Here is a 21,557-nt window from a genome sequence, read left to right as displayed (position 1 = left end):
CCTACTCTCAAGCTGGTAAGCCCACGCTCAAGCCAGTGACCTCAGGGTTTTGAAGTTGGGTTCTCTGTGTCCTAGGCCAATGCTCTATCCACTGTGGCACCACCTGGTCAAGCTCAATGTCTTATAGTTTTTACTGAACAGATCTTTTACCACCTTGGTTAAAGTTATTACTAAGTATTTTGTTCTCTTTGATATTATTGTAAATGGGTTTTTTCTTAATTTCTCTTTTGGTAGATTATTATCAGTATATAGAAATGCAACTGATTTTTGAATATTGGTATTTTTGTACTGTAGTTTTACTTAATCATTTATTAGTTCCAACAGTTTTTTGGTGGAGTCTTTAGGGTTTTCTATGTATATACGGTACCATGTCATCTGCAAATGGTGACAATTTTACTTTTCTGATTTGGATGGCTTTTATTTATTTATTTTTTGGATGGCTTTTATTTCTTTTTCTTGCCTAATTGCTCTGGCAGATAATGGTAGGCATTCTTATCTTGTTCCTATCTTAAAGGGAAAGCTTTCAAGTTTTCACCATTAAGTATGATGTTATATATGGGCATGTCATATATTGAGGTGCATTTCCTCTCTAGCCACTTTGTTGAGAGTTTTCATCATATAAATATGTTGAATTTTGTCAAATGTGATCTTTTTGCATCTTTTCAGATATGATTTTTATTCTTTATTTTGTTAATGTGGTATATCACATTGTTGATTTGCATGTGTTGGATCATCATTACGTCCTTGGAATAAATCCCATTTAATTACTGTGTATGACCCTTTTAATACACTGTTGAATTTAGTTAGCTAAGATTTTATTGAGAAGTTTTATACATATGTTCACCAGGGTTATATACTTTTATTTTCTTATGGTATCTTTATCTGGTTTTGGTACTGTTAGGCAGGATAGGCAATTATCAGGGCAGGAAAAGAGGGAGGGGGAAAAATGGTTGATCTCACCCACTGAATGAGGGAGTCGGCAGTCTTAAGATCTGCCAAAACAAAATTATCAGATGTTCAAACAACCTTGAAACTCTGTATGTTTACCCCAACACCATGGAAGAGGAGCCTTGAAACCCTACAAATTAGTCTCAATAACAGGAAAACAAAGCCTTGAAGCTAAGAGTATGTAACTCCTAACACATCAACAGGCAGAGTCTCAGACTAGCTGAGTTTGCCCACTTGTGCTTGCCAAGTATATAGCTTTCTTAATAAACTGCTTGCTTTGCTTGAATGCTGCACGCCGTCTCTCGCCTGAATTCTTTTTCACCAGAGTGACAAGGAGGGAGAAACCCTAGGGGCTCGGGTCTTCTTTGGTGGCAGTGCTAGCCTTGTAAAATGAGTGTGGAAGTGTTCTGCCCTTTCCTATTAGGGAAGAGTTTGAGAAAGATTGTAGCACTGGCTGGATGCTCAGTTGGTTAGAGCATTGTCTCAAAGCACAGAGGTTGCTTGTTCATTCCCGGTCAGGGCACATAGAGAAGCAGCTAGATGTTCCTATCTCTCTCTCCCTTCCTCTCTCTCTCTCAAATCAATACAATAAACATTTTTTAAAAAACTAATGGAGGAGAATTGGTATTAGTTCTTTTTTTGAGAGAGAGAAAGAGACAGGGAGAAAGAGATAGGAACATCTAGCTGCTCCTCTATGTGCCCTGACCAGAATCAAATTGGCAACCTCTGCACTCCAACCAACCGAGCAATTAGGCCAGGACTTACTTACTTACTTACTTACTTTATTTATTTATTTTGAGAGAAAAGGAGAGAGAGAGAGAGAGGAACAGACATGGACAGAGAGACGGGAAGGGAGAGAGATGATAAGCATCAATTCTTCATCACAGCACTTTAGTTGTTCATTGATTGCTTTCTCATATGTGCCTTGACCAAGGGGCTCCAGCCAAGCCAGTAACCCCTGAATCAAGCCAGTGACCTTGGGCTTCAAAGAAGTGACCTTTGGGCTCAATGAAGCAACAATGGGGTCATGTCTATGATTGCACACTCAAGTCAGCGAGCCTGTGCTTAAGCTGATGACCTCAGTGTTTTGAACCTGGTTCCTCAACATCACAGGCCAATACTTTATCCACTGCATTACTGCCTGGTGAGGTCCAAGACAATGCTCTTAACCAACTAAGCTAACCAGCCAGAGCCTAATTCTTCTTTAAGTGTTTGGTGGAATTCACCAGTGAACACATGTGGTCCTGGTTGTTTGTTGAGAGTTTTTTGAATGCAGTACTGACTCAATCTTTTTACTAGTAATTGGTCATTTCAGACATTCTTTCTTCATGATACAGTCTTGGTAGCTTGTATGTTTCTATAAATGTATCCATTTCTTCTAAATTGTCTGTTTCATCCAGATTTATTTCTAAAGGATTATTTTGTTCTTTTGTTTGGAATATATTTCTGTTTCTTCACTTTCCTTGATTCTCTGTGTTAGTTTCTGAACACTAGATAGAAGAGCTGCCTCTCCCAGTCTTAACAGAATGTCTTATTTAGAAAATCATGCTCATCGATCAGCCTAGCCTGTGCTTCTGGTTATCTCTCAAGCCTTTGTTAGCATCTTGCCACTTTCTTAGTTCTTAGTGGCTCCTAATAGTTGAGTATGTGCCAAGGCTGGACCCTCAGGCTGTTGCTAGGAAAACATGATGTTAGGCCCCTTGCTGGAAGAAACGGAGAGGTGAAGATTTCACCTGCTCCTGCAGTGCTAGGCCTAGTTGTATAGTCTCATGGAAAAGGATGAGGGGATGCCATCTTTAAAGACCACCCGTATCCAATTTTATGAAAAATAAATCTAAGCAAGATTAGGGATTTTTTTTAACATCTATCTTATTGACTTTAGAGAGAAAAAGAGAGAGAGCAGGCAAGAGACAGAAACATCTATATGTGCTCTGACCAGGGATCAAACCCACAACCTGTGAGCACTTCAGGACAATGCTCTAGCCAACTGAGCTTTCCAGCCAGGGCTAAATTAGTTTTTTTTTGTTTTGTTTTGTTTTGTTTTTTACATAGGCAGAGATAGACAGGGACAGACAGACAGGAACGGAGAGAGAGAGATGAGAAGCATCAATCATTAGTTTTTCGTTGCGCGTTGCGACTTCTTAGTTGTTCATTGATTGCTTTCTCATATGTGCCTTGACCGCGGGCCTTCAGCAGACCGAGTAACCCCTTGCTGGAGCCAGCGACCTTGGGTCCAGGTTGGCGAGCTTTTTACTCAAGCCAGATGAGCCCGCGCTCAAGCTGGTGACCTCGGGGTCTCGAACCTGGGTCCTTCCGCATCCCAGTCCAATGCTCTATCCACTGCGCCACCACCTGGTCAGGCAATTAGTTTTGATATATTTGTTTTTAATTTTTTATGTGCTGATTTTAATGAGAGAGGAAGGGTGAGAGAGAGATAGGAACATTGTTTGTTCCTGTATGTGCTCTGATCCATGATTGAACCAGCAACCTCTGTGCTTCCAGAGGACACTCTAACAAACTGAGCTATCCAGCTAAAGTGCCCTGATTTGTTTTTAAACTTTTGTTTTGTTTTGTGACAGAAAGAGGGACAGATAGGTACAAACAGGAAGGGAGAGAGATGAGAAGCATCAATTCTTCGTTGTGGCACCTTAGTTGTTCATTGGTTGCTTTCTCATATGTGCCTTGAGGGGGGCGCGGCTACAGCAGACTGAGTGACCCCTTGCTCAAGCCAGAGACCTTGGGTCAAGCTGGTGAGCTTTGCTCAAACCAGATGAGCCCATGCTCAAGCTGGCAACCACAGGGTCTCAAACCTGGGTTCTTCATGTCCCAGTTTGACACTCTACCCACTGTGCCACCGCCTGGACAGGCTGTTTTTAAACTTTAGTGGATAATAACTATGAACTATTATGCTGCATTTGAATTGAGTGCTGAATATTAAAGTGATTTTCAACTAATTAAGAGTATTTTAGATTGATATTTCCATTAATAATTATACCCTGATGTGGTAAGATTACAAAGTCAAGCTACCTTCAAGTGTTTATTAATCTAAATTTATTCTATAAATTCTGTTTAATGCCTACCATGTTTCAGGCACTGTTCTAAGCAATTGGGAAAAAAGTATCCAACTTTGTCGAACCTCCATTCTATAAAGTAATGTCTACAAAAATAATAAATACATAAATAAGAGTAATCATTAGTTATAACTCTAAAATATTAGCCTGGGAAATATTCTAGGTGGTACTGACAGAAAAATTCCAACAGATGATTGTAACCCCAACAGAAACATTTCTGTGGCTACATTCATTATTTGTCATTCTGTTGCTCATTTATGATTTTGTGTTACTAAACTCTGACTTTCTCTTCTGATATGAATTACAATGAGGGTATTAAATTAAATTTGTGGTTGCCTTTGCATATTTTGTGACTTCAAATATTTAAATTATGATTCACTGTGTGCATTGTTTTTTGAATGGTCTCAAAGCAGCTGTGTTCTTTTCACTATTTCTAGGTTCTCTAATGAACTGACTTCATGGCATACTTTTTGTGCTATATTCTAACAGCTCTATAGTTGGGGGTTTTTAACTAATAAGTATATAACTCACCTATTTCATCTGAAAAATGGGATCTGTAGAATACTTCACCAACATGGTTGTTATAAGGATTAAGTAATATAGCATTTGTAAAACACTTAGAACTAAAGAAAGCATAGGCATATAATAAGTTTTAAGTGCTGTATATTATGTACCCTTATTAGTCATTTAGTTATTTCTAATATTTTAACACAGTAGATTAAATACTGTGCATTGTTTATCCAATAAAAAAATGGGAAGAGGACATGAATAGACACTTCTCCCAGGAAGAGATACAAATGGCCAACAGATATATGAAAAAATGCTCAGCTTCATTAGTTATTAGGGAAATGCAAATCAAAACTACAATGAGATACCACCTCACCCCTGTTAGATTAGCTATGATCAACAAGACGGGTAATAGCAAATGTTGGAGAGGCTGTGGAGAAAAAGGAACCCTCATTCACTGTTGGTGGGACTGTAAAGTAGTACAACCATTATGGAGGAAAGTATGGTGGTTCCTCAAAAAACTGAAAATAGAACTACCTTATGACCCAGCAATCCCTCTACTGGGTATATACCCCAAAACCTCAGAAACATTGATACGTGAAGACACATGTAGCCCCATGTTCATTGCAGCACTGTTCACAGTGGCCAAGACATGGAAACAACCAAAAAGCCCTTCAATAGAAGACTGGATAAAGAAGATGTGGCACATATACACTATGGAATACTACTCAGCCATAAGAAACGATGACATCAGATCATTTACAGCAAAATGGTGGGATCTTGATAACATTATAAGGAGTGAAATAAGTAAATCAGAAAAAAACAAGAACTACATGATTCCATACATTGGTGGAACATAAAAATGAGACTAAGAGACATGGACAAGAGTGTGGTGGTTACCAGGGGTGGGGGGAGGGAGGACAGGGGGAGAGTTAGGGGGAGGGGGAGGGGCACAGAGAACTAGATAGAGGGTGGCGAAGGACAATCTGACTTTGGGCGAGGGGTATGCAACATAATTTAATGACAAAATAACCTAGACATGTTTTCTTTGAATATATGTACCCTGATTTATTAATGTCATCCCATTACCATTAATAAAAATTTATTTAAAAAAAATAAATAAATAAAAAAATAAAATATATTGCTGTCACCTTCAAAAAATAAATAAATAAATAAATAAAATAAATAAATAAATACTGTGCATTGTTTTTCCTTTGTACACTTGGGAGGAAGTAGGATTGCAATGAAAAATAAAAACAGATTCCAAGATGATGACAGAGTAGGCAGATGTTCTGCCATTTCCCAGAACCAAATTGGATTACAACTTAATTTAAGAACAATCATCTTGAAAAACCAACTTAGGACTAAATGAAGAGGAATCTATAACCAAGGGTCACAGAAGAAGCTACACCAAGACTGGTAGGAAGGGTGGAGAGGCGTAAAGCACTGCCCCGCTCCCAGGAGCGCGTGGTGGCTGAGGGTCCATCCAGAGGGACTCTCACTGCAGGGAGAGTCACCCTGAGAGGTGTAGGTCCTCAGCCTCGGGCTGGTGCCCCAGCTTAGAGCCTAGAGCCTAGAAGAGGCGCCCACACAGCATTTGGTGGTGAAAAGAGGCAGGGTCTGTGAGAAAGAGACAGAGCTCTCGGAAATGCAGGCTCCATCTTAAAAAGCCAGTGCAGAAAATCTTGTTCACAGCCACTTACCTGGGGCTCCAGTGGAGGAAGGGCTGAGAGGACTAGAACTGCGTGAGGGGAGTGTGAAGTTGGCAGTCAGGGAGATCAACATAGGGGACAGCCACAGGAACACCTGTGCTGAGTCATTCTCCAATCCTGCAGACACCATCTTTCTTGGGTGGAGCAGTACCCTCCCTGTGGCATCAGTCTGAGGAAAAGCAACTGCTTCACCCTTGGGACTCTCCTACCCCTCCCTATAGAGACTCTCCTGCCCCTCCCTATAGGGACTATACTGAGAAGCCAGGAAGCAGGGGGTGCACCAGTGACTCAGTTTTCTGGCATTGAAGATGGAGCTTTCTCTTGCACTCTCCCAAGTCTATGACTGGTGCTTTGGCCTCATGGGAGACTCAGTAGAAACTATCTGGACTAAAGACAGACCACATCTCTGGGTCTCAGAGGCCACACCCATAGGACTCTTGGGGGCTACACCCTACTAAGGTCTGTGAAAAAAGTCTGAACAGACAGACACCTGGGGCCAAAAGGCAGGAGCCACACCCACCATCCTTCCTAATCCCTGGATTGCCCCAGGCTCTAGACTCTACCAGAGATTTTATTTCAGTAGCTGAGCCTTGCAAGCAGCTACAGTAGGCAGAGGCTACAAGAGGCAGTTCTCAGGGAACTTTGGCATTTTTCCAACCTTCCCTCAGGGTCAGTGTAGGTAAAAGCCAGCGTAAGTGTGCAGCTTGGTATTTCTATGTACACCTGGGCCCAACAGAGGCAGCCACAAACTCTGGATTGCTTATAGCTCCAAGAAGGTTGCTGAGGGCCAGTTTTAGGCATTGTCCCCAACAGGTATGCACCAGGTTCCCTCATGGAGGCCCAGGCATGGCACATCCAGTGGCCAGCTGCAGAGACCATTAGTTCAGGGCCTAACAACCCTAGCAGTAGCATAACCAAAGGGCAGGCTCATCGAACACTGGGCCCAGCTAAAGCAAGCTCCACTTTCTGTGGTAAGCATCAGCAGCACAGTGTCATGCACATTTTGGACAAGGTGAAGCTTCACTGTCAGCCATCCCAGGTCCTGAATATCCTGCCCTGCTGTGCTAGGTTCCACAGGGGGAAAGGGAGAAAAGCTTGGAGCACAGACATTCAAGGTGTGGGTCACCCTTGAGCCTATTATTTGGCCCAAGGTGAACACTCTCTGTCTTCCTTCCTGAGATAAGGGGCTCACCAGCTGAAAAAACTTCTGCAGAGGGGATGGTTGGCCACATGCAATCTGAACTTGTTGCTCACCTCTTTGGGGAGAAATATAATTGAAGTATATAACAGTTTCTGAAGAATTAGGCTCTAGGGTAAGGGCCACTTTCTTTGTACTTAGCTCCTGCTCAAAAGACCCCTGAAGTAGGGGGTCCCACTAATGTTGTATTCCCAACCTCAGCTGTCCTAAGCCACCAAGCTTTCAACCTGAAGAAGGGTTGGTAGGGTGAGGCCAGTCTGAGCCCACACAACAATCTTTCTACAGAAGTCTCTGTGGGGAGACCAAGCAGCTGCAAGATAAGATGGAACAGCTAAAAAATAGAGGCAAATCTTATGGAGCTTGGGGCTTTTATGGAGCTACTGTCATCTCTAAGCAGGTTGGCCCTCCCACACTACCCAGGAACAGAAAGTGCAGACAAAAGCAGCAAACAGAGCTATAGCTCCAGACAGATAGCCCACAGCAGGTTACAAACAACAGCTGATGCCAACCCAAGAAGACCCAGAACCAACGCAACCATTAGTGGGTAGCAAGCAGCGCCAATGCTAGACTCAGCTAGATACACAAGCAGCATGCCCAAAGAAGGAGTCCAGGAGGCACTAGACACTGCAGAGAATAAGTACACCAAACAGGACAGACACTGCACAGTGTCTAATACACATGATCAATATTAACCCTTAGAGCCAGCCAGCCTGAAGAGATAACCACATCCATGAAAAGACCAACTGCATTCAATATGCACATACAACAGGAGGGCAAATACTACCCTCAAGAAACATTCCTAGAGCAAGGAACTTAGGTGGCCTGGAGGCCAGTACCACTGAGCCCATCTTCTTCATAAAGATAGCACAACAAATTTTAAAGTCAGAGCAGAGCTACCTAATACACAGACAAAATGGGAAGACAAAGAAATATGACCCAAACAAATCAGCAAGAGAAACCCCCAGAAAAAGAATTAAATGAAATGGAAGTAACCAAACTACCAGAGGCAGAGTTTAAAATAATGGTTATTAGGATGCTCAAGGATCTTAGAGCAACAATGGATGATCACAATGAAAACTTAAACACAAAAATAGCAAGCATCAAAAGCATTGAAATTATATAAAAAGGAACCCGTCAGAAATAACAAATTCAATATCAGAAATGAAGACTGCACTAGAAGGAATCAACAGCAGGTTCAGTGAAGCAGAGGATCAAACAGCAATTTAAAGGACAAGATAAATATAAGCACAGAAGCAGAGCAGCAAAAAGAAAGGTTCAAAACAGACTGAGGAAACTCTAAGAGAACTCTGCAACAACATAAAATTAAAGAACAACTACATCATAAGGGTTCCTGAAGGAAAAGGGAACAAACAAGGGATAGAGAACTTGTTTGAAGAAATCATAGCTGAAAATTTCCCTAAATTGATAAAGAAAAAAGTTACAGAAGTTTAAGAAGTACAGAGACTCCCATAAGGAGGAACCCAAGGAGGCCTACACCAAGATGCATCATAATAAAAATGCTTAAGTTAAAAGAGAAAGAGCCCTGGCCAGTTTGCTCAGTGGTAGAGCGTCAGCCTGGCGTGCAGAAGTCCCGGGTTCGATTTCCGGCCAGGGCACACAGGAGAGGCGCCCATCTGCTTCTCTACCCCTCCCCCTCTCCTTCCTCTCTGTCTCTCTCTTCCCCTCCCGCAACCGAGGCTCCATTGGAGCAAAGATGGCCCGGGCACTGGGGATGGCTCCTCGGCCTCTGCCCCAGGCGCTAGAGTGGCTCTGGTCGCAGCAGAGCAACACCCCGGAGGGGCAGAGCATCACCCCCTGGTGGGCAGAGCGTCGCCCCCTGGTGGGCATGCCAGGTGGATCCCGGTCAGGCGCATGTGGGAGTCTGTCTGACTGTCTCTCCCCGTTTCTGGCTTCAGAAAAATACAGAAAAAAAAAAAAGAGAGAAAGAAACAATACTAGAAGCTCAAGAGAAAAGCAGTTAATTACCTACAGAGGAGCCCCCATAAGGATGACATCTGACTTCTCAACAGAAACACTTGAGGCCAGAAGAAAATTAGCAAGAAATATTCAAAGTGATGCAAAACAAGAACCTACAACCAAGACTACTTTATCCAGCAAGGCTATCATTTAAAATTGAAGGAGAAATAAAAAGCTTCCCAGACAAAAAAAAAAAAAAAAGACTCAAGGAATTAATTATAACCAAACCAGTACTGCAAGAAATGTTAAAGGGATAAAGTTAGGACCCATATATATGCTGTCTACAAGAGACCCACCTCAGAACAAAAGATACACATAGAATGAAAGTGAAGGGATGGAAAAAAGTATTTCATGCAAATGGAAATGAAAAAGAAGCTGGGATAGCAATACTTATATCTGACGAAATAGCTTTTAAAACAAAGGATATGGTAAAGGATAAAGAAGGTCACTACATAATGATACAGGGAATAATTCAACAGGAAGATACAGCCATTGTAAATATTTATGCACCTAATATTGAAATACCTGAATATATAAAGCAGATTTTGATGGACATAAAGGGCAAGATCAACAGCAATACCATAATAATAAAGGATTTTAATACCCCAGTAACATCAATGGATATAACCTCCAGACAGAAAATTAACAAAGAAATAGCAGCCTTAAATGACACAGTAGATCAACAGGATTTAATTGATATCTTCAGAACCTTTCACCACAAAGCAGCAGAATATACATTCTTTTCAAGTGCTCATGGTACATTTTCTAGGATAGACCACATGTTAGGACACAAAACAAGTCTCAATAAATTTAAGAAAATTGATATCATATCAAGCATCTTCTCTGATCACAATAGCATGAAATAAGAAAACAACTACAATAGAAAAACTGAAAAACATTCAAACACTTGGAGGCTAAATAGAAAGTTATTAAATAATAAATGAGTTGGCCCTGCCCAGTGGTTTGGCAGTAGAGCAGTAGAGCATTGGCCCAGTGTGTGGAAGTCCTGGGTTGATTCCCAGCCAGGGCACACAAGAGAAGTGCCCATCTGCTTCTCCACTCTTCCCCCTCTCCTTTCTCTTTATCTCTCTCTTCCCTTCCCACAGCCAAGGCTCCATTGGAGCAAAGTTGGCCTGGGCGCTGAGGATGGCACCATGCATGACCTCTGCTTCAGGTGCTAGAATGGCTCCAGTTGCAATGGAGCAACGGCCCAGATGGTAGAGCATCGCCCCCTGGTGGGCATGCCGAGTGGATCCCAATTGGGCACATGCGGGAGTCTGTCTCTCTGCCTCTCCACTTCTCACTTCAGAAAAAAAAAATACAAAAAAAAAATAATAATGAATGAGTTAACAATGAGATCAAGGAAGAAATTAAGATTTTCCTTAAAACAAATTAAAATGAACATAAAACAACCCAAAATTTTTGTTGTTGTTGTTGGGCTTTTTTTGGATTTTTTTGTATTTTTCTGAAGTTGGAAACAGGGAGGCAGACAGACTCCCGCATGCGCCCAACTGGGATCCACCTGATGTGCCCACCAGGGGGCAATGCTCTGCCCATCTGGGGGGTCGCTCTGCCACAATCAGAGCCATTCTAGCGCCTGGGGCAGAGGCCAAGGAGCCATCCCCAGCGCCCGGGCCATCTTTGCTCCAATGGAGCCTTGGCTGTGGGAGGGGAAGAGAGAGACAGAGAGGAAGGAGGGGGGGAGGGGTGGAGAAGCAGATGGGCGCTTCTCCTGTGTGCCCTGGCCAGGAATTGAACCCAGGACTCCCGCACATCAGGCCAACGCTCTACCACTGAGCTAACTGGCCAGGGCCCCAAAATTTTTGTGACACAGTAAAAGCAGTTGTGAGAGGTAAATTCATAACATTACGGGCATACCTTAAGAAGCAAGAAAAAGCTGAAATAAACAACCTAACCCTGCACCTAAAAGAACAGCAAATAAAGCCTAGAGGAAGTAGAAGAAAGGAAGTAATAAAGATCAAAGCGGAAATAAATGACATCGAGGCTAAAAAAAAAACCCACAAAATATCAATGAAACCAAGAGCTGGTTCTTTGAAAAGGTAACCAAGACTGACAAACCATTAACCAGACTCATCAAGAAAAAAAGAGAGAGGACCTAAATAAATAAAATTAGAAGTGAAAGCAGAAAAGTAACACCACCACAGAAATACAATAGATTGTAAGAAAATACTATGAAGATCTATATGCCAAAAAATTGGACAACCTAGGTGAAATGGATGAATTCCTAGAAGCATACAATCTTCCAAAACTCAATCTGGAAGAATCAGAAAACCTAAACAGACCAGTTACAACAAATGAAATTGAAACAATTACCCAAAAAACTCACTGCAAACAAAAGTCCTAGACCAGATAGATTCACAGATGAATTTTACCAAAGAAGAACACCTATCCTTCTCAAGCTATTCCAGAAAATTCAAGAGATGGGAGAACTTCCAAACTCATTTTAAGAGGCAAACCAGGTAAAGATACTACAAAGAAAAAAAAAACTATAGGCCAATATTTCTGATGAACATAGATGCTAAAATTCTTAGCAAATTCTTAGCAAACCAAATCTAGCAGTACATTAAAAAGATCATACATCATGATCAAATGGTATTGATTCTGAAGAGGCAAGACCGGTACAATATTTACAAATCAATAAATGTGATTCATCACATAAACAAAGTGAAGGATAAAAATCATATGATTATATCAACAAATGCAGAAAAAGCAACTGATAAAATCCAGCACCTATTTATGATCAAAACTCTCAGCAAAGTGGGAAAACAGAGAACATACTTCAACCTAATAAAGGCCATCTATGAGAAACCCACAGCCAACATCATACTCGATAGGCAAAAAATTAAAACAAATCCCTTTAAGATCAGGAACAAGATAGGGGTGCCTCCTTTCACCACTCTTATCCAACATAGTTCTGGAAGTCCTAGCCACAGGAATCAAACAAGAAGAAGGGATAAAAGGCATCCAGCCTGACCAGGTGGTGGCACAGTGGATAGAGCATCGGATTGGGATGCAGAAGACCCAGGTTCAAGACCACGAGGTTGCCAGCTTGAGCGCAGGCTCATCTGGTTTGAGCAAAGCTCACCAGCTTGAATTCAAGGTTGCTGGCTCAAGCAAGGGGTCACTCTGCTGTAGCCCCCCCAGTCAAGGCACATATGAGAAAGCAATCAATGAATAACTAAGGTGTCGCAATGAAAAACTGATAATTAATGCTTCTCATCTCTCTCTGTTCCTGTCTGTCTGTCCCTATCTATCCCTCTCTCTGACTCTCTCTCTGTCTCTGTAAAAAAAAAAAAAAAGGCATCCAAATTGGAATAGAAGAAAGAAAACTGTCATTATATGCTTACAACATGATACTGTACATAGAAAACCCTAAAGTCCTAGTCAAAAAATTACTAGACCTGATAAATGAATTCGGCAAGGTGTCAAGATATAAAATTAATATTCAGAAATCAGTGGCATTTCTATACATCAACAATAAACTGTCAGAAAGAGAAATTAAGAAAACAATCCCCTCCACTATAGCAACAAAAAAATAAAGTACCTAGGAGTAAATTTAACCAAGGAGGTAAAAGACTTGTACTTGGAAAATTAAAAGTCATTGAAAAAAGAAATCAAGGATGATACAAATAAATGGAAGCATATACCATATTTATGGGTAGGAAGAATAAACTTCATTAAAATATCTATACTACCCAAAGAAATCTATAAATTTAATTTAATTCCTATTAAAATACCAATGGAATACTTCACAGATCTAAAACAAATATTCCAAAATTTTATATGGAACAAAAAAGAAACCAAATAGCCTCAGCAATTTTGAAAATGAAGAACAAAGTGGGAGATATCATACTTCCTGATATCAAGTTATACTACATGGCCATTATAATCAAAACAGCTTGATATTGGCATAAGAACAGGAATACAGATCAATGGAACAGAACAGAGAACTCAGAAATAAACCCACACCTTTATGGTTAATTGATATTTGACAAAGAAGGCAGGAGTATACAATAGAGTAAAAACAATCTCTTTAATAAATGATGTTGGTAAAATTGGACAAGGATATGCCAAAAAATGAAACTAGACCACCAACTTTCACCATTCACAAAAATAAATTCAAAATGGATAAAAGACTTAAATGTAAGTCACAAAACCACAAAAACTTGGAAGTAAACATAGGCAGTAAACTCTCTGATATCTCTCATAGCAATATTTTTGCCAATATATCTCCACAGGCTGAGAAATAAAGGACAAACTAAGCAAATGGGATTATATCAAACTAAAAAGCTTTACACAGCTAAAGACAATATAAACAAAATAAAAAGACAACCCTCACAATGGGATAACATATTTGCTGATACATCTGGTAAGGGGTTAATAACCAAAATTTATAAAGAACTTGTAAAACTCAACACCAGGAAGACAAACAATCCAATCAAAAAATGGGTGAAGGAACTGAATAGACACTTCTCCAAGGAGGACATACAGATGGCCAATAGGCATATGAAAAAATGTTCAACATCACTAATCATTAGAGAGATGCAAATTAAAACCACAATGAGATACCACCTCACACCAGTCAGAATGGCTCCCATTAACAAATCAACACAGAATAAGTGCTGGTGAGGGTATGGAGAAAAGGGAACCCTCCTGCGCTGCTGGTGGGAATGCAGACTTGTGCAGCCACTGTGGAAAACAGTATGGTGTTTCCTCAAAAAATTAAAATTGGAACTGCCTTTTGACCCAGCTACCCCACTTTTAGGAATATATCCTAAGAATACCAACACTGATTCAAAATAAGATATGCACCCCCATGTTTATTGCAGCATTGTTTACAATAGTCACAATCTGAAAACAGCCCAAGTGTCCATCGGTGGACAAGTGGATAAAAAAGCAGTGGTACATAAACACAATAAAATACTACACAGCTGTGAAAAAGAAGCAAAACTTACTTTTTATGAGGGCATGGGTGGACCTGGAAACTATTATGCTAAGTGAAATAAGCCAGGCAGAGAAAGACAAATATATGATCTCACTTGTATGTGAAACCTAATGAACATGGTGAACTAATGAACGGAACAGAGGCAGAGGCGGATTACAGGGAGCAGAGGGACAGCTGTCAGAGGGAAGGGGGATGAGGGGACAGAATCAGAGAAGTTGAAGGGATTAGTGAAATTATATACACATAACACATAGATACAGATAACAGGACAACAAATCCCAGAGGAAAGGGGAAAGGGAGGTAGGGGGAGGGGAGCAAAAAGGGTGTAATGGGGGTACATTGTTGGGGGATGAGGGTGTTGGATTGAGTAGGACACCTGAATCCATGTTAACACAATAAATTTCAATTTTTAATTAAAAAGTAATAAAATTTTTAAAAAAGAAACATCCATCAGAGCCAGATAAGGAATATCTCTGTCTATAATCTGCTTGTGTCAGGAATAAATCTCTTCAAATAATGAAAACCAAGAGCCCTGGCCAGTTGGCTCAGCGGTAGAGCGTCGGCCTAGCGTGCGGAGGACCCGGGTTCGATTCCCGGCCAGGGCACATAGGAGAAGCGCCCATTTGCTTCTCCACCCCTCCGCCGCGCTTTCCTCTCTGTCTCTCTCTTCCCCTCCCGCAGCCAAGGCTCCATTGGAGCAAAGATGGCCCGGGCGCTGGGGATGGCTCTGTGGCCTCTGCCTCAGGCGCTAGAGTGGCTCTGGTCGCAATATGGCGACGCCCAGGATGGGCAGAGCATCGGCTCCCTGGGGGGCAGAGCACCGCCCCTGGTGGGCGTGCCGGGTGGATCCCGGTCGGGCGCATGCGGGAGTCTGTCTGACTGTCTCTCCCTGTTTCCAGCTTCAGAAAAATGAAAAAAGAAAAAAAAAAAAAATAATGAAAACCAAGATGTTTTCACACTTAACTTTTTTGAAGTTTTTTTTCTGATTTCAAAAGAGATAATCATTGTTATAAAACCCCTACATTAAAATAAATAACAATGAATTTATTTTTTAATTACTAAATGAAATACCAACAATAGAGAAATTAACTTAGAAAGCAAAGAAACTATTTTTCTGAACATGGATTCTATCCCTAGAGACAATTAATGGTAATAATCTGTATTTGTTCTCACATGATTTTCCTAGTTATAGAATATATATTTATTAAAATAGATCACATTGTACATACTGTTCTGCAGCTGGCTTTTATTCGCCTATGTAGTGTCTCTGATGTTCGTGTTAATTCCTTCTCATTTTCAACAGCTGCAGAGAGCAGTAACTCACAGATGCACTTGTGGCTTTCTGTATACCTGCCACAGAGCATTCAGATCTGACTGGGAAAAGCCTTTCTGTTGACCTTTGTACTGCCATCTACTCATCTTTTCTCCCTCTCAAAGTCCTGAGCCCAAACGGGCACCTGGAGAGTGACTCAGACCTCAGTCCACCCCAGAAGAGCAGAGCTTTCTGAGTGCAGGGAGAAGGACAGAGCTGAAAGATGAGTGCACATTCATCCAGCAGTTAATCCTCAGGATCACAGAAACATTATAAATGCAACGCCCTTGAAGTGAAACTCTTCTTTGGATTGTGGATGCCCAGTCGTGCACTGTCCACTTGAAGCAAGGAGGAAATTTTATTTGAGGATGTTAAGGTCAAGCTAACTTATCTTAAAATTGTCATAGCAGGCCATTCATCCCCACTTCACATCTTCCACTTCAAAGCCTGCTTTCCATCATTCAGATATTTACACTCAGAGCGGTTAAGTCCTCTTTTATCTTTTCTCTTTTTAGCTTACAAAAGGGCAAATTCCTTAAGCCAAATGCCAATATGTCAAACATCAAATATTCATTCCCATGCCATGCACAGTATGCATAATTACATACTCCATTGTAACAAATGTAATGTTATTTAATTTGTGTACTAAACTTACACAACTGACTGACAAGGTATAAAGAGTACTCTATGCAGAAAGCTTAGCCTTAGTGCATTCAGCTTAGTTGAGGTCTTTATTAATAGTATATAAAGCTGCAGACGCCACAACATAAGGAAATTTCAGAGCTACAAGCTTCTTTGCCAAGAAAACAAAAACCACGATTATACCAAGTGGCACGTTCATGGCTGGACAGGCTCCGATGCCTCTGAGGCATCGACCAGGAAGCTGAGGCAGAAACTCTCTCTTCCACACAGCAATGCTAAGGAAACCAGAGATGGGGAAGGTTATCTTGAAGCTTCAATGCTCCCTGGAAGACCAAACTTACTGGAATCCATTATCCAGTTTGTTGAGGGTTCAATAGTAAGCGTTTCAAAATTGCGTAGGTAAAGCATAGACTAGTTATGGGTCACCACTGAACAATAGATAGATCCTGCTGTCAGCCTTCTCACTGTTCAGTCATCACATAGCCCAGGTAGCACTACGCCAAGCTGGGGCTCAAGATCTGATTATTTGTACCTCAACTAGGTTCAAGTGAACCTGTCTGAAATATCGTTTTGAGAAATAAAAGTGCTTTGTCATACTTCTGATGGCTGTTTCACCCTGTTTCTTTCAGATACCATTGTTCTTATCGCTTCCATAGCAGTTGTTTCTGCAAAAACTCAGGGTAATATTTTTGCCACGTCTGCACTCAGAAGTCTCCGTTTCCTGCAGATCTTGCGAATGGTGCGCATGGACAGAAGGGGAGGCACTTGGAAATTACTAGGTTCAGTGGTTTATGCTCACAGCAAGGTAAGGTTTACTTTCTGATTTATAGAACAAGATTTTTTTAAACCTTTTCATTGGTTGCTGTAATATTTGGTAAACCTATCACAAGCAAACTTAGTCATTTCAGAAATTGATCAAATTTGGAGACACAGCATATAATGTATTATTTAAAAGTCATCATACATATCCAAATAGTCAAAATGAATGGAATCAAGCATAGATTTGTTTTCCTTTTTCAAAGCTTCTTCTCCTCTAAAAATCTTTCATTCTTTTTTTATCTAGGAATTAATCACAGCTTGGTACATAGGATTTTTGGTTCTTATTTTTTCGTCTTTCCTTGTCTATCTGGTGGAAAAAGATGCCAATAAAGAGTTTTCTACATATGCAGATGCTCTGTGGTGGGGCACAGTAAGTATAAAAATCTGTGTTTATTTATTAGATGTTGTGAAGTTTTTTCCTTTGAATGCAGTGTAATGATTCCTATGAATGACCTCAATAAGAACATTAACTCCCAAAAGGGAATTACATAAAAATATACAGCACTGATAATTGTCTACAGCATTTCCCTCACTTTGGCTCAGCAAAGTTAAGTTCTCTTATAAATCATTAGTTGTAATTCTTGAGTACTAGACTGTTGCCAAAATAAAAATATATTATTTTTTAACTGTGATTAAAATGTGAATAGGCTTATTTGTTCTGCTTTTGTTTTTTTAGCTTCATGGAGCACAGATTTAAATTACCAAGTGATCCATTGGTTTTGCATTCATCAAAACATTTATCTGGGCCCTGGCCGGTTGGCTCAGCAGTAGAGCGTCGGCCTGGCGTGCGGGGGACCCAGGTTCGATTCCCGGCCAGGGCACATAGGAGAAGCATCCATTTGCTTCTCCACCCCCCCCCCTCCTTCCTCTCTGTCTCTCTCTTCCCCTCCCGCAGCCAAGGCTCCATTGGAGCAAAGATGGTCTGGGCGCTGGGGATGGCTCCTTGGCCTCTGCCCCAGGCGCTAGAGTGGCTCTGGTTGCGGCAGAGCGTTGCCCCTGGTGGGCGTGCCGGGTGGATCCCGGTTGGGCGCATGCAGGAGTCTGTCTGACTGTCTCTCCCCATTTCCAGCTTCAGAAAAATACAAAAAAAAAAAAAAAACCAAACATTTATCTGATGTAAAAAATAAATAAAAGAATTGTAGATGAACAAAAGTTAGAAAAGTAAAATTATGGTGCAAAAAAGTAAAAGAGAAGACTGGTAACCATCGTGAGATCAGAAATTATAGACTCTTAATTTCAAATTTTTCCATTCAGAAATATTCTCTTATATTTTTATTAAAGGATAGTTTTCCAAGCAAATAAAATTAAGCATGACTCTCATACAGAAAGAAAATAAACACATGCTAAAGATTTTAACTCATTTTTTTATTATTTAAGTAAATATTAAAAAGGCAACCAGTAAGATATTATAAGCAATTCAAAGGACTATCCAAAAAACAATAATATAACAAGATCAGGAATATTGAAATGAATGTGCAAAAAGCTGAGGTACATTTATACAGTGGAATACTACTTGGCCATAAAAGAGGAAACCTTACCTTTTGCAATAGGATGGATGAACCTAGAGAGCATTATGCTAAGTGAAATAAGCCAGTCAGAGAAAGACAAGTACCATATGATTTCACTCATATATGGAATCTAATGCACAAAATTAACTAACAAGCAAAATAGAAACAAATTCATAGATACAACTTTCAGAGGGAAAAAGGGTTAGGGGGCTGGGTGAAAAAGGTGAAAGGATTAAGAAAAAATCTCATTGACACAGAAAACAGCATGATGAATATAAGAAAGAAAGGTGGTGGGGGGAGGTAGAAGAGGGTAAAGGGGCATAAATGGTGATGAAAGAAGTCTTCAGTTGGGGTGGTGAACACACAATACAATATACAGATTATATATTATAAAATTATGTCATATAAAAATATATTCACCTGAAACCTATATAATTTTATTAACCAATGTCAACCCAATATATTCAATAAAATTTTTTAATTTTTAATTTTAAAAAACAGAATGTGCAAATAGAGGCAAACTGGCTCTTCCACAGTGTGAAAGGGAAATCAGTCAAACCACCACTAGACAGAATTTATTTCCATGACTCTAGACAAGAATTATTCTGCATTGCTACTAGTTATCTACAACTTATAGTTTAAAATAGCTCAAAGGCCATGAACAGTATAGAGCCCCATACAATCAGAATTCAATAACCTGAAATGGTGTACAATGCATAGTTTTCCACTGAAGCAAAAAATTTTCCTACATTGTAAAGAACTTAAAAAGCCATTCATTGAATGAAGGAGGCCTCAAGAGGTCACATATTCTGACGAACTATTGAGGAATGTAAGCCAAAGTGATTTATGATTTTATATCTTATAACTGGTAATGGCCAGGGCAAAACTAACTCCCAAGGTCCTCTTTCTATGAAACTATTGATATTAACTAGATTTGAATAAAAAAAAATATTATCAAATACAATGTTTGCAAATATGCTGATATTGATATGCATTAAATAAATGTACTGCCTAAAAGGAATAATTAATTAATTGAATACAATAAAAAACAGTCATTGAAACATGTACCCTAATAAGAATGTTACCGGATAAAGAAGTGCTTTATACAATGCATAAGCTATATATTTTTTAAATTTTATTCCTTAAGACATTCTAAAAGAGTGTTATGTGAAAATATACAGCATTTATAATTGTTTAAAGAGTTTCTCCATCTCTTTGATCCAACAAAGTTAAGTTCTTATAAATCATCAGTAATATTTCTTGAGTACTAGATTGTTGCCAAAATAAAAATACATAATTTTCTTAAACTGCAATGAAACAGTGATAAGTTGTTTGTCTTAACTTTGTGGAGTGTAGGTTTAAGTTACCTGTTGTTGCTCCTCTACTCCTCAAAACCTCATCAGCAGGAACCAGAACGTTTGTCAAGGACCAAGGAAATTTTTCTGAGCTTTTCTTAAGCAGATTTTGGCATATTTGTTGGTTGTATAGCACCAATAAAATGAATAAGAATCAAAACCATATTCATCTAAAATTAAGATTTTTTTTCTTAAATTATCAGAGTAAATGTCCACAAGACCATGCCATAGATAACAAAGCATTTCGTTGGTATAATAATTTGGTTTCCAATTCCTTTCCCCCACCCCCACTGTAACTGTAAACAAAGTTGGACGCGGGCTTACCTGTCACCCTTTTTGCTCATTTAAAGAGAGACAAGGACCAAGTAGGTACAAGGTGTGTTTTTATCAGAGAAACCGGTATCCCTGAGAAGGCAAGAGAATTCTGTCCACAAAGCTGCCTTAACATTTTCCTGATGGTGGAGGCTTTTATAGGGTTTAGGGGAAAAGAAAGAAAAGTAAAAGTCTGGGCAGTTAGTCAGGTAACAATGTTCACGAGGTGGGGTTCGATTACAGAAATGTCTCCTCTGCAAGTTCTTCTGATGTAGCACAGGTCTAATCAGCATGATCCTATCTGGTGTCCTTGGTAAATCTTCAAGGCAGGGGGAGCAGGTGTCTCCCAGGAACAGCTGGGACCTGGTGCCTTTGAATTGTCTGTGAAAAGACTCCCTGTTTTCTTAGGATACAAAGTAAAGATTAACTGTGAACTAAGTTTCTAATTAATTTATAGACCTTGACTTTTCACAGTAAATCCTGTGGCTAGGCTTTTATAAACAACTATTGTGATTTACACTCTCCTAATTGTCAGGTCCCTCTCCAGTGTAAGCTTTCCCCAACATTCCTACAAAGGTAAACTTTTTGCTACATTTCAAAGTAAAGGCCAAGGAGCCATTAAAACAGAATAGCAAGCAAATTAACTATTTCTTAACCTTAATATCTCCTATTCATTACAACTAAGAGCTACTGTTACTTAAGCCAAATTTCTCACTTTTGAACTCCCCTATTACCACTAGCAATTAAAAAAACTTTTAAAAAAGAGGAAAGTGGAAACCCCAAAAGAAAGCATTCATCTGACATTCTTAAAACACTTTTTAAGTGTAGAGAACAAATGAAAATATAAATATATGACTAATGGTGGAATAAACTGTGCAAACTGAGAAAACAGGAGGCTTTTTCAGCCAGTGAAGGAAAAAGAATTCATAATCTCAACTGCCATAGCAACAGTTGGAGTTTAAGTTTAGTTTTTGCTTCTCTTTGACACTTCTAACTATGTAAACTCCTGAGGCACTCAGTTGCACCTCTTCCCATTGAAATGCAGTTGTTGGTGAGATCAGACTAGTAGCTCTATCTTTTTATCCATTTGTCTTTCTTTTCCTCTTATTACTAATAAGAATCATTACATTGTGTGTTAAACGGTGTGTGGGAAACTCAATCTCTCTCACTTAGTCACCAACTTGTTTCTTTTGCCAGAATACCCAAGTAGCAGATTTTCAAAGATCATAT

The 21,557-nt window shown here is 39.9% G+C and overlaps 1 protein-coding gene across 3 annotated transcripts in view; it reads left to right on the top strand.

Annotated features, from left to right (window-relative positions):
- The window catches only part of KCNQ5 (potassium voltage-gated channel subfamily Q member 5), a 592,119-nt gene that overhangs the window by 455,982 nt on the left and 114,580 nt on the right, over window positions 1-21,557 (top strand). For all 3 annotated transcript variants that reach the window (XM_066359020.1, XM_066359022.1, XM_066359021.1), the window contains exons 4-5: window positions 16,963-17,138; window positions 17,397-17,522. In XM_066359020.1, coding sequence (XP_066215117.1) covers window positions 16,963-17,138; window positions 17,397-17,522 — 302 coding nt within the window. The remainder of the gene's footprint in view (window positions 1-16,962; window positions 17,139-17,396; window positions 17,523-21,557) is intronic.

This window comes from Saccopteryx leptura, chromosome 1 (assembly GCF_036850995.1).
Source record: "Saccopteryx leptura isolate mSacLep1 chromosome 1, mSacLep1_pri_phased_curated, whole genome shotgun sequence".
NCBI classification, from domain to species: domain Eukaryota; kingdom Metazoa; phylum Chordata; class Mammalia; order Chiroptera; family Emballonuridae; genus Saccopteryx; species Saccopteryx leptura.
This window is presented reverse-complemented; position numbering and strand designations above follow the sequence as displayed.